Genomic DNA, 12,824 nt, shown 5'->3' with positions numbered 1-12,824 from the left:
TGGTGACTCCATTAGAGCTATGATCCATCCGATCCATTATCCATTTCCCAATAAACGATTAATCATGCCGTCGAGGTCACACATCCCCCATACCCCTTGCCCTTTGTTTTAAAGATCGCAGGTCTAAAAACATACTCGCGCTAAATCGAAATTTTCATAAATTGAATTTCCAGTGCATGAAAAGTGAGCGATAAAACATTAATATGTTAAAATGTAGCCATAGCGCAACGCTTACAAAAATAAACGCAAATAGGTTTTTGCCAGCGCTGATGTGCTCAATCAAGCAGCGAAATGAAACGAAACGAATTGAATCGAATCGAGGCAAACAATCCACCAATCCACCAAAAAAAAGGCGCAGGAAAACATGGCTGACTATGTAGATAAATATGTATAATATAATATAATATTTGAATGTTTTATACCGCGTGTATTTGTGACTACATCGCATCACATCGCGGGCGGCATAAAAAGCTCAGGCGGGTTAAACAAGAGCAGCAAACAAGTAAACAAATAATAATAAACCAGCCCACCGCCACCTAACTATGCCGAAAAAACAATTTTGGCTTTTTAATTAAATCATGTTGAGTGGCAAAAATAATAATAAAGAATCTAGAGCTCTGCGCAATTCAATCAAAATCACTAAAAAACAAAAAAAGAAAACACTGTTCTTGCGGTTTTTTATTACGCATTTCGGTCAGCCGATTAAGATACGGAATACCGAGATACGGGCGCAATTAAGTTTAAAGACCGCATCTCGACGATTTTTCGTGTTTTTAATGACGGTGACAACGGTTAGTTACACAATAACTTGCGGTTAACACTTTTGCTTTTTATATCAATGCGGTTAATTGCTTAAATCTGTCTTTGATATTCGGGGATGCTGAGTCAACGGTCAGTTTTTGGAGTTTTTAGAGACATGAATCACACAATTGAGCCCTGTGGCTCGAAACCGGCTCTTCTCGGCAGTTTCATTTCATTTCATTTTTTTTTTTTTTTTTTTGAAAACTTTTTGGCAGGAGGCCAGCACAAACAACAAACCACAAACAACAAATCGGCAAGAAACTGGCCAAGACACTTACACTTCACTCGCACTTGTTGGATTCGCAAGCGGATTCGCAACGTTCTCTCTGCGAAAATGAAAACCGATTGAGGGGACCGTGACCGGGAGAGTTGTTTTCTGGATGTTTTGAGCACTCGAGTGGGTACGTTTGAGTTCCTCGACACTTCTTGGTTTTATATCTTTCGTTCCGGGTTTATATCTTTCTGCTGTTCTGCGAGACAACCGCGCGCGATCGTTGCGTTCGAGCGAATGAGGGCTGGGATCGGGATCTCGACGACGACGGGTTGTTTGGAGTCGCACTGTAAGACGAGCGACTCACACAGATACTCCCGCTCACCCACACACCCGCACGCTGCGCTCTCACTCGCTCTCTCCTCCGCTCAATCAACAGGTAAGTGTTTAGCCAAAAGGTGCGCAAATGTATCGGTTTCTGTATCGGCCAGTGTATCTGTATTTGTATCTGTATCTGTATCTGTACATGTGTGATACTCGTGTGCGGCACTTGCTGATAAGATAAGGCCCGAAAAAGCCGAATAGAGCAAACGCAAATATAAACAAACACCGGGCGCAATCATAAGCCACGAATTTCGCAGCCAGTGATAGTGGCATTCGAGCCATAAATTCACTTTACTGGCCTGGATCAATAATTTGAGCAAGCTAATTTGCAGCAAATAGCGCGGCTTTTGGCGAACTGCAATTCTATATTTAGGTTGCATGCCACATCGCACCGAAACTGGTTCCTCCAGTTTCCTGATAATCTGGGTGACGGCTACACAACCCAAAACAACAGCGGCCCCAACACAACACCCTGATTCTGGACACGGGCACAAAGTCTGATTTTCCTTTTTAGCGCCAAACAAATATGTATCAAAACAGTCGACAAAACGCTGCACTTTCTGCACACCCTCTTTTGTTGCTACTGGCGTTGCACTGAATGAGTCAACTTAATCCACTTGACAGGGCTTATTCATTGAAAATGTCCATATATGTCTATATTGATATACTCGTATATATTTTACAATTTTCAAAATCAAAAAAATTGAAACTTTCTTTCCAAATTGCAAAAACCCTTTGTGAGGGCAACAATTCAGCAAATGCAGTTCCTCCCAAAAAAAAAAAAAAAAAACAACAAAATAAAGAAAGACATGAAAAAAGCGATCAAACTGCGCAGTTGGCCGAAACCGGTTGCCGCCTTGCAGATCGCCTGCCTCATGCCCTTTACAGTGATATTGTTGACCAAGAGCGAGAAGCGGGCCAACAAAACCCCCTCGTCTCCCTGCAACTGGAGGTGAAAAGAACAGAAACCAAAAGTGCTAGCCCCATGACTTTGGCTAATGCACGCGAGAGCGTCAGTAAATCATTTGCCAGCTATTTTGTTTGATCAGTCCACGGACCGGACTTCTGGCCCAAAGACAGACTGACCAACAGAACCCGGCCAGAGGAAGCGACATCGCGCAGTCACACTGAAAATGTCACGCATGCGCTGTCGGCATGCGCGTAATTGCATTGAGGATGTGCGGCGACCAGGAGGAAGTGCCAACTATATAATCTAGGGGGGGGGCGCACTTGGGTTTACAATTTAATGAGCGCTTAAATAAAGAAATTGCCTGGGAATAGCCCGCAAAAGACATTAAATTGTGTGTTCTTTTGTTAGGGATAGTAGTACGTGGGCTTTGCCAAATTATATTATATATATATATACCATGTCAACAGATCTTCGTTATTAGCTATCGATCTTTTGTAATCTAAAAGCAAATATTTCAATTTATTGTTAACTATGCTTCTTTTGTTTAAGTTTAAGTTTGCTTGTAGTTTAAACTTTGTGTTGGACACCTGGCGTTGACTTGCGGAACCGCCTTAGCTTACATAAATTTTACACAAAAACAGCGCCACCTATGCGGCCACCGCTATAAGCTACCACATTTTGTTTTCTTACTTTTTGCCGATACTTACACTGCAGCTCTTATCAGCTTCCTCTTTTTTAAATTAATTAACATCTTTATTTAATATTATTCAGGAACAGGTCAATTAAAGCCTTTAACCTAAATGTTGTCTTAAGTAAATAATCTCTTAATTATAAAATATAATTTGTTTTCATCTTAATATATAGGAATAGGTCAAATTTCGAGTAGTGAGGTTTCAGGTAAATAATATATTCATACTATCATCTTAGAAGCAGCCCAAAATGTCTTCTTTTGAGCCTGCGAATTGGGATAGCCCCCTGTAATCTCCGGGCGAGACGATTACGGTGGGCAGTTAGTCGATCGTTGTATCTGCTTGAGAAGAACGAGATTTGGTCTTCAACAAGGCTCAGGTTTAAATCATTGTGAAGCGTTTGGCCGCTAACGAACCAGTCACAGCCAGTGATTTGTCTTAATGTTTTGTTCTGGACGGTTTGGAATCGTTTTCGGTGGGACGCAGCCGCCACTCCCCAAATTTGGATGCCGTATCTCCAAGTAGGTGCGATAATTTGCTGATAAATCTGACGCTTGCATCTTAAAGGTAGTTTGCTTTTCTTATTTAGCATCCAGAATAGTTGGTTACGCTTTAGGTTGCACATTTTGACGACTCTGGCAATATGATCTCGGAAGGTTAGGCGTTTGTCCAGTGTGAGGCCTAGGTATTTCGCCTTAGTTGCTTGCTCTATGTCCACATTATTAATGTGTACCGCAGGAGTTGTTTTACGGCGTAACGTAAAGCAAACGTTTACGCATTTGCTTTCGTTAATTTTGATGTTGTTCGCCATGGCCCATTTCTCGAATTCGTTGAGATAAGTTTGCAGCATTTGTGACGACTCGGTCTCACTGTTCGAGGAGCTGAGAAAGCAGACGTCGTCAGCGAAGCTGGCCAGCAGCATTTTGCTGTTGTCATTGGTCATTTCATAATAGCTTGGCTTGGGGATGTCTGCTGTATAGATGGAGTAAAGTATCGGTCCTAAGACGCTTCCTTGAGGTACGCCAGCTGCAATGGCAACATTTACAGAGGTTGCGTCTCTGGACTGGACGCAAAACTCTCTGTTTGTGAGAAACGATCTGATGAGCTCAAACAGGTTGGCTGGCAGCGCTGTTTTGACTTTGGCTAGTAGTCCCGGGATCCAAACTCTATCAAATGCCTGTTGAATGTCGAGGAAGATTCCGTTGCAGTATTCTTTATGGTCATAGGCCTTCAGGATATGATTGACTACACGGTGCAGTTGCTCAATCGTACTGTGGCCAGCTCTGAATCCGAATTGGTGCATTGGGATAGTATCATTGTCTTCTAGATGTATTATAAGTCGGGAAGCTATCAGCCTTTCCATTACCTTCGATAAGGAGGGCAGGAGACTGATAGGCCGGTAGGAGCTTGGATCCTGTTCCGGCTTCCCTGGCTTTAGGATCATACTGATTCTAGCACTCTTCCATTTTTTGGGAAAGTATTGCACTCTAAGTATCGCATTGAATATCAATGTGATAAGTAATAGTGCTCTCTTGGGAAGGATTTTAAGTACTGCGTTGCTTATTAGGTCGTGACCTGGCGCCTTTCGTCTTTTGAGGGTACGTATCATGTTTGAGACTTCTTCCAGACGGATAGGTCTTATTGGAGGTGACATCTGGAATGGGCGCTGTAGTACTTCGTTTATACTGTTGATATCCCCCTCGGATGCGAAATTAAACGCAGTGAATCTGTCGCCAAGGTGTTCCTCTTAAATTAAAAAATACATTTATCAATTCATTGGCAATTCTTAAGCTTAAAATTGGATTTGCGTGGAAGTTGGCAACCCAATGTTATCGACTCAAATAATTCTTTTAAATTTTGTTGCCATTAAATTATTTATTAATTTCACAAGAAATGTTAGAAATGTTTATGAAATGGAGTTTTATTTGTATTCACTGATTTTTAATGCTTGTAAATACTTAATTACTATAAACTGTATCCATTATCCAATCCGAATAGCTTAGTATATTTGTATACACCACCATGCTGTTCATAACAAAGCTCGTTATGCCAATAAGGCAGTACCTGTTACCATCGCCGATATTTTTAAGTGTACCGATCATTGAGCCTGGGGCTGAAAGGTAAAGATAACTAGACTTTTCGACACAAAATTGGTTACTTTTCAGTGGCATTCCAATTCTTCTGGAGCATTCGATGTGTTTGATGGGGTGCAAATCAACATTCCTGACTCCTTTAAATTCATTCGTGGTCTCATCCACAAGGGCAGTTAGCATCCTTGGAAATTTGGTACTTGAGAAAATGCAGATCGGCTTTACAATATCTAAATAAAATAATTTGTGAGATCGACGAAGCGTTCAAAACTGAATCTGTGTTACCTGAGTTTGGCACATCATGAGCCAATTTAAGCAAGGCAATATTGTTATCCATTGATGAATACGTGAAATGGGGGTGAGAATGGATCGATTCCACGTCGAAGCTTTTGAGATATTTGGTTTCCACTTTTCTGTATGCAAAAAAAATTAATAAATATTTAAAGTGCTTGAACAGGAAATTTATAATAAAAAGATTAATACTTACATTACTTGAGGATTGTTAGGCAGATCTTTGGCCACCGTCAAGACAAATCCTTTGATAATAAACACAATTTCAAAATGATATAACGTAGTTTAGGCGCAGTTTCACAAAAATGAACTTACTGTTCGTGATCAGCACGCCAGAGATATTATTCTGAGACAGAGATACCTCCCATAGGCGAACAAGCACATCTTCAGCCCAGTCGCTCTTGCACTCTTCGTACAAAAGCCGATCCCCTCTAGTTTCTAAATCCCTCACAGTATTATATATCCAGTCCTTGTAGGCCACTACATCTGTATAGACACTATTTGGGCTGCACAACTCGCTGCCGTAGCTCACCATTCCAACCTGAACGGTTATGTTTTTTCCGCCGTACATGAAATCGGCCATCAATGGACTACCTAAGTTAACCCCACAGGAACTTCTATCATTATTGCCGGCGCAGAATTGCCCTTCGTTGACGGGCAACTTCTGGCCATTTCGATGGCACTCAAAAGATTTCTTCTGGGATAGATGATGTATGGTCTGCATCAGTTGACTTGATGGTTCTGCTGCTTGATGTTGCCATCCAAAGGCTGTGAGCCTTGCAAAAGGTGCTGACCTTACCACATTATCAAATATTATACAAATCGGTCGGATGTGCGCTGCAGGCATAATAGATATATAGAGCAATGTATGCTAAGTTGAATAGTTAACAACACAAAGAATAGTGTTCTTCTAATGCTTTAATTATAGTATTTATATCCCAAAGATCAAAATTGTTTTTTCTTACCATTATACGTCACTTCTTCATGAAGTCTCATCAGACCTATATCATTTGCGCCATTGTTGGGGTGGAAATTGGGATGTTGAATAGCGAATGCCACGCCATGCTGTTCAATTGCATGGAAGTGTTGGCTGTATGTCCCCAAGAGCACATACCTTTGGAAAGATAAAGATTAATCGGTGTGGCTAGCAATTGAGTTCTACTTACAGTTGGCTATCTCTCAATATGCAACTTGCAGCCGTAAGGATGAACACTTAAATTAGAATATGTTAACTCAACTTTTTTATGGGTAATACGTACATATTTTCAATCGGCGTTTTCGCCATAACTTGGCCAAAAATAGCTGCATAGCTAAGATAAAGACTGTTTTGTGCTGCTAATAAACATAGCTAACTATGTCCATCCCTACTTTTTCGGTTTTCGAAAAAAAAAATTTGACAAATTTTTGCATTTTCGATAAGGGGTACCATCATCAAAATTTGCGAAAAATGGCAAAAAATTAGCATTTCAAAGTATGTACATGGATCGATAGGGAATTTTATTGCGAATTCAACGAGGTATGACATTCCACTATTGGACAAATACTTCTATTGCTATCGAAAAAAAATTGATTATTTTTTATCAAAAAATCGAAAAAAAAATGTTTGTAAAAAAATCGGATATTTTCAATCGGCGTTTTCGCCATAACTTGGCCAAAAATGGACGCACATATAAAATAAAGACTGTTTTGTGCTGCTAATAAACATAGCTAACTATGTCCATCCCTACTTTTTCGGTTTTCGAAAAAAAAAATTTGACAAATTTTTGCATTTTCGATAAGGGGTACCATCATCAAAATTTGCGAAAAATGGCAAAAAATTAGCATTTCAAAGTATGTACATGGATCGATAGGGAATTTTATTGCGAATTCAACGAGGTATGACATTCCACTATTGGACAAATACTTCTATTGCTATCGAAAAAAAATTGATTATTTTTTATAAAAAATCGAAAAAAAAATGTTTGTAAAAAAATCGGATATTTTCAATCGGCGTTTTCGCCATAACTTGGCCAAAAATGGACGCACATATAAAATAAAGACTGTTTTGTGCTGCTAATAAACATAGCTAACTATGTCCATCCCTACTTTTTCGGTTTTCGAAAAAAAAATTTGACAAATTTTTGCATTTTCGATAAGGGGTACCATCATCAAAATTTGCGAAAAATGGCAAAAAATTAGCATTTCAAAGTATGTACATGGATCGATAGGGAATTTTATTGCGAATTCAACGAGGTATGACATTCCACTATTGGACAAATACTTCTATTGCTATCGAAAAAAAATTGATTATTTTTTATCAAAAAATCGAAAAAAAAATGTTTGTAAAAAAATCGGATATTTTCAATCGGCGTTTTCGCCATAACTTGGCCAAAAATGGACGCACATATAAAATAAAGACTGTTTTGTGCTGCTAATAAACATAGCTAACTATGTCCATCCCTACTTTTTCGGTTTTCGAAAAAAAAAATTTGACAAATTTTTGCATTTTCGATAAGGGGTACCATCATCAAAATTTGCGAAAAATGGCAAAAAATTAGCATTTCAAAGTATGTACATGGATCGATAGGGAATTTTATTGCGAATTCAACGAGGTATGACATTCCACTATTGGACAAATACTTCTATTGCTATCGAAAAAAAATTGATTATTTTTTATCAAAAAATCGAAAAAAAAATGTTTGTAAAAAAATCGGATATTTTCAATCGGCGTTTTCGCCATAACTTGGCCAAAAATGGACGCACATATAAAATAAAGACTGTTTTGTGCTGCTAATAAACATAGCTAACTATGTCCATCCCTACTTTTTCGGTTTTCGAAAAAAAAAATTTGACAAATTTTTGCATTTTCGATAAGGGGTACCATCATCAAAATTTGCGAAAAATGGCAAAAAATTAGCATTTCAAAGTATGTACATGGATCGATAGGGAATTTTATTGCGAATTCAACGAGGTATGACATTCCACTATTGGACAAATACTTCTATTGCTATCGAAAAAAAATTGATTATTTTTATCAAAAATCGAAAAAAAAATGTTTGTAAAAAAATCGGATATTTTCAATCGGCGTTTTCGCCATAACTTGGCCAAAAATGGACGCACATATAAAATAAAGACTGTTTTGTGCTGCTAATAAACATAGCTAACTATGTCTATCCCTACTTTTTCGGTTTTCGAAAAAAAAAATTTGACAAATTTTTGCATTTTCGATAAGGGGTACCATCATCAAAATTTGCGAAAAATGGCAAAAAATTAGCATTTCAAAGTATGTACATGGATCGATAGGGAATTTTATTGCGAATTCAACGAGGTATGACTTTCCACTATTGGACAAATACTTCTATTGCTATCGAAAAAAAATGGATTATTTTTTATCAAAAAATCGAAAAAAAAATGTTTGTAAAAAAATCGGATATTTTCAATCGGCGTTTTCGCCATAACTTGGCCAAAAATGGACGCACATATAAAATAAAGACTGTTTTGTGCTGCTAATAAACATAGCTAACTATGTCCATCCCTACTTTTTCGGTTTTCGAAAAAAAAAATTTGACAAATTTTTGCATTTTCGATAAGGGGTACCATCATCAAAATTTGCGAAAAATGGCAAAAAATTAGCATTTCAAAGTATGTACATGGATCGATAGGGAATTTTATTGCGAATTCAACGAGGTATGACATTCCACTATTGGACAAATACTTCTTTTGCTATCGAAAAAAATTGATTATTTTTTATCAAAAAATCGAAAAAAAAATGTTTGTAAAAAAATCGGATATTTTCAATCGGCGTTTTCGCCATAACTTGGCCAAAAATGGACGCACATATAAAATAAAGACTGTTTTGTGCTGCTAATAAACATAGCTAACTATGTCTATCCCTACTTTTTCGGTTTTCGAAAAAAAAAATTTGACAAATTTTTGCATTTTCGATAAGGGGTACCATCATCAAAATTTGCGAAAAATGGCAAAAAATTAGCATTTCAAAGTATGTACATGGATCGATAGGGAATTTTATTGCGAATTCAACGAGGTATGACTTTCCACTATTGGACAAATACTTCTTTTGCTATCGAAAAAAAATTGATTATTTTTTATCAAAAAATCGAAAAAAAAATGTTTGTAAAAAAATCGGATATTTTCAATCGGCGTTTTCGCCATAACTTGGCCAAAAATGGACGCACATATAAAATAAAGACTGTTTTGTGCTGCTAATAAACATAGCTAACTATGTCCATCCCTACTTTTTCGGTTTTCGAAAAAAAAATTTGACAAATTTTTGCATTTTCGATAAGGGGTACCATCATCAAAATTTGCGAAAAATGGCAAAAAATTAGCATTTCAAAGTATGTACATGGATCGATAGGGAATTTTATTGCGAATTCAACGAGGTATGACATTCCACTATTGGACAAATACTTCTATTGCTATCGAAAAAAAATTGATTATTTTTTATCAAAAAATCGAAAAAAAAATGTTTGTAAAAAAATCGGATATTTTCAATCGGCGTTTTCGCCATAACTTGGCCAAAAATGGACGCACATATAAAATAAAGACTGTTTTGTGCTGCTAATAAACATAGCTAACTATGTCCATCCCTACTTCTTCGGTTTTCGAAAAAAAAAATTTGACAAATTTTTGCATTTTCGATAAGGGGTACCATCATCAAAATTTGCGAAAAATGGCAAAAAATTAGCATTTCAAAGTATGTACATGGATCGATAGGGAATTTTATTGCGAATTCAACGAGGTATGACATTCCACTATTGGACAAATACTTCTATTGCTATCGAAAAAAAATTGATTATTTTTTATCAAAAAATCGAAAAAAAAATGTTTGTAAAAAAATCGGATATTTTCAATCGGCGTTTTCGCCATAACTTGGCCAAAAATGGACGCACATATAAAATAAAGACTGTTTTGTGCTGCTAATAAACATAGCTAACTATGTCTATCCCTACTTTTTCGGTTTTCGAAAAAAAAAAATTGACAAATTTTTGCATTTTCGATAAGGGGTACCATCATCAAAATTTGCGAAAAATGGCAAAAAATTAGCATTTCAAAGTATGTACATGGATCGATAGGGAATTTTATTGCGAATTCAACGAGGTATGACATTCCACTATTGGACAAATACTTCTTTGCTATCGAAAAAAAATTGATTATTTTTTATCAAAAAATCGAAAAAAAAATTTGTAAAAAATCGGATATTTTCAATCGGCGTTTTCGCCATAACTTGGCTAAAAATGGCTGCACAGCTAAAATAAAGACTGTTTTGTGCTGCTAATAAACATAGCTAACTATGTCCATCCCTACTTTTTCGGTTTTCGAAAAAAAAAATTTGACAAATTTTTGCATTTTCGATAAGGGGTACCATCATCAAAATTTGCGAAAAATGGCAAAAAATTAGCATTTCAAAGTATGTACATGGATCGATAGGGAATTTTATTGCGAATTCAACGAGGTATGACATTCCACTATTGGACAAATACTTCTATTGCTATCGAAAAAAAATTGATTATTTTTTATCAAAAAATCGAAAAAAAAATGTTTGTAAAAAAATCGGATATTTTCAATCGGCGTTTTCGCCATAACTTGGCCAAAAATGGACGCACATATAAAATAAAGACTGTTTTGTGCTGCTAATAAACATAGCTAACTATGTCTATCCCTACTTTTTCGGTTTTCGAAAAAAAAAATTTGACAAATTTTTGCATTTTCGATAAGGGGTACCATCATCAAAATTTGCGAAAAATGGCAAAAAATTACATTTTCCTTTTTTTGTGCTGCTAATAAACATAGCTAACGTAGCTATCCCTATTGTCTATTTTCGATAAGGGGTACTATCGTAAAATCGTCGGTCCCTTGAAAGTCGCTATAACCGGGTTATACTGTATTTGCTAACTTACGTTTGTGAACTAACGTTCCATCGCAAATAAATTGGTTATTATTGTATATGCTTGCCATCCAGCGCATAGCGTTAGGTGCACCATGATTGATATTGATGTTTTTTGAAACTTTGCTATCGTGGCACTTTTTATCCAGTAGTTGGGCTAAGCCCTGACACAGCAATAACGCGATCAGAGCTAAAGAAAGCACTTGAGACTGAGACATGGTTCTCCAAGAAATACTCGTATATGACTGACTCAAGAAGGCTTTAAATTTTTTAATAAATGAGAAACCGGCAAACTTATCAGCGCAGTAAAGCTACTTATTCTTAAAAACTTTATGAATTATGTATGCTATTTATAACTTTTAATCGGAAACCCCAGAGATAAAACAAGGGAAACAAATAGTGTCTCGACTATCATATACCCGTTACTCCGCTAGTGAAAGTGTATGGAGAAATTTCAAGATCCACTCGGGCAGTGATCTTAATCAAGAGAAAATATAAAAATATCGAAAACCCCAATTACTTTCCGTTACATGCTTTCCAACGAACCTTGTATACCCATTTACCCATTACGAGTACTGAGTGTAATAAATGAAAAGCATTACAAGTGGCGCTCCTGTCGGTGATTACATGAACTATGGATGGCCTTTCGCTTGGGACACGCTTTGGGACATTCCGATAAAAATGTAGAGTTAATTGTAAAGTACATGTATTTATGATTTATACACAGTATTTTTACATATGTAGTTTATATTTCGGAACCAGTGAAATCCGATAGCATGGACATGTCCATGGGCAAAAACCAACCAAAAACTATACTAACATAATATGAACGTTATTATATAACCTAATCTATGTATTTTTATACCCGTTACTCGTAGAGTAAAAGGGTAAACTAGATTCGTTGAAAAGTATGTAACATGCAGAAGGAAGCGTTTCCGATCATATCAAGTATATATATTCTGGATCAGAGGCCCTGCAGACTTCAGAGTCCCCGGACCCCAAACCCCATCATTTTAATATGTCTGAACTCTCACAAAATAATCGATTCAAACAAATTTGTTAAGCTGTGTAACCATCGTAACGCAAAACTTTGAAATTCATACAAAAATGCAGAATAAATATGATTTTGATCGGAACAAGAAATTATACGACATTTTTTAATTTTGTACATATATTTCACTACTTAACATTAAATATTTTATATGGCTTTATTAGAATATAAATTTCCTAAATCTGCATGGTTTTAAAAATTCTGTTTCGCATTTGCTAAAAGCGAACTAAAACATATTCACAAAAATAAAATACCACCATAAATTTGTACAGATAATGAATATATTAAAGAAAGAGCCTCTTGCTTACATCGTAGTATTACTGAAATTCTGATCGAATTATACGGTTTTATGGACTGAAACATAGGGAGGAATTTGCAACACTGTAACAAAGTTATTTCGCGTTATAACGAATTATTGTGGAATATTACTTAGATAATGCGCTATTCGGTATTCGCTCCTATATCATCCGCTTGATGGATCGATCGGCTATTTACTGTTGCACTTGTCAA

General features: G+C 36.5%; 2 protein-coding genes across 2 annotated transcripts in view; both read right to left on the bottom strand.

Moving 5' to 3' along the window:
• The window catches only part of LOC120447179 (PDZ and LIM domain protein Zasp), a 55,957-nt gene extending 54,691 nt beyond the window's left edge, over positions 1-1,266 (bottom strand). The window contains exon 1 of the mRNA XM_039628646.2: positions 1,080-1,266. The gene's annotated coding sequence lies outside the window, so the exon portion shown is untranslated. The remainder of the gene's footprint in view (positions 1-1,079) is intronic.
• A 3,630-nt stretch (positions 1,267-4,896) lies between these two features.
• Positions 4,897-11,486, bottom strand: LOC120447184 (prostasin). Its single transcript, XM_039628672.1, has 7 exons — positions 11,277-11,486; positions 6,543-6,588; positions 6,342-6,490; positions 5,692-6,213; positions 5,573-5,621; positions 5,371-5,498; positions 4,897-5,315 (listed from the first exon to the last, which is right to left on the bottom strand). The coding sequence occupies exons 1-7, from the start codon at positions 11,479-11,481 to the stop codon at positions 4,954-4,956; spliced, it is 1,461 nt and encodes a 486-aa protein (XP_039484606.1). The 5' UTR covers positions 11,482-11,486; the 3' UTR covers positions 4,897-4,953.
• Positions 11,487-12,824: the final 1,338 nt, after the last annotated feature.

This window comes from Drosophila santomea, chromosome 2R (genome assembly GCF_016746245.2).
Source record: "Drosophila santomea strain STO CAGO 1482 chromosome 2R, Prin_Dsan_1.1, whole genome shotgun sequence".
Taxonomy (NCBI): Eukaryota; Metazoa; Arthropoda; class Insecta; order Diptera; family Drosophilidae; genus Drosophila; species Drosophila santomea.
The sequence above is the reverse complement of the archived record's forward strand: the minus strand, read 5'-3'. Positions and strand labels throughout refer to the sequence as shown.

What these genes read in the sequence shown, in the direction of transcription:
- LOC120447184 (XM_039628672.1), bottom strand. Translation starts at nt 11,481, where the DNA reads ATGTCTCAGTCTCAAGTGCTTTCTTTAGCTCTGATCGCGTTATTGCTG. An exon ending in TGGAACGTTAGTTCACAAAC is followed by an intron (nt 6,589 to 11,276) that starts GTAAGTTAGCAA and finishes TTCTAATTTAAG; the next exon opens with TGTTCATCCTTACGGCTGCA. An exon ending in ATATTGAGAGATAGCCAACT is followed by an intron (nt 6,491 to 6,542) that starts GTAAGTAGAACT and finishes ATCTTTCCAAAG; the next exon opens with GTATGTGCTCTTGGGGACAT.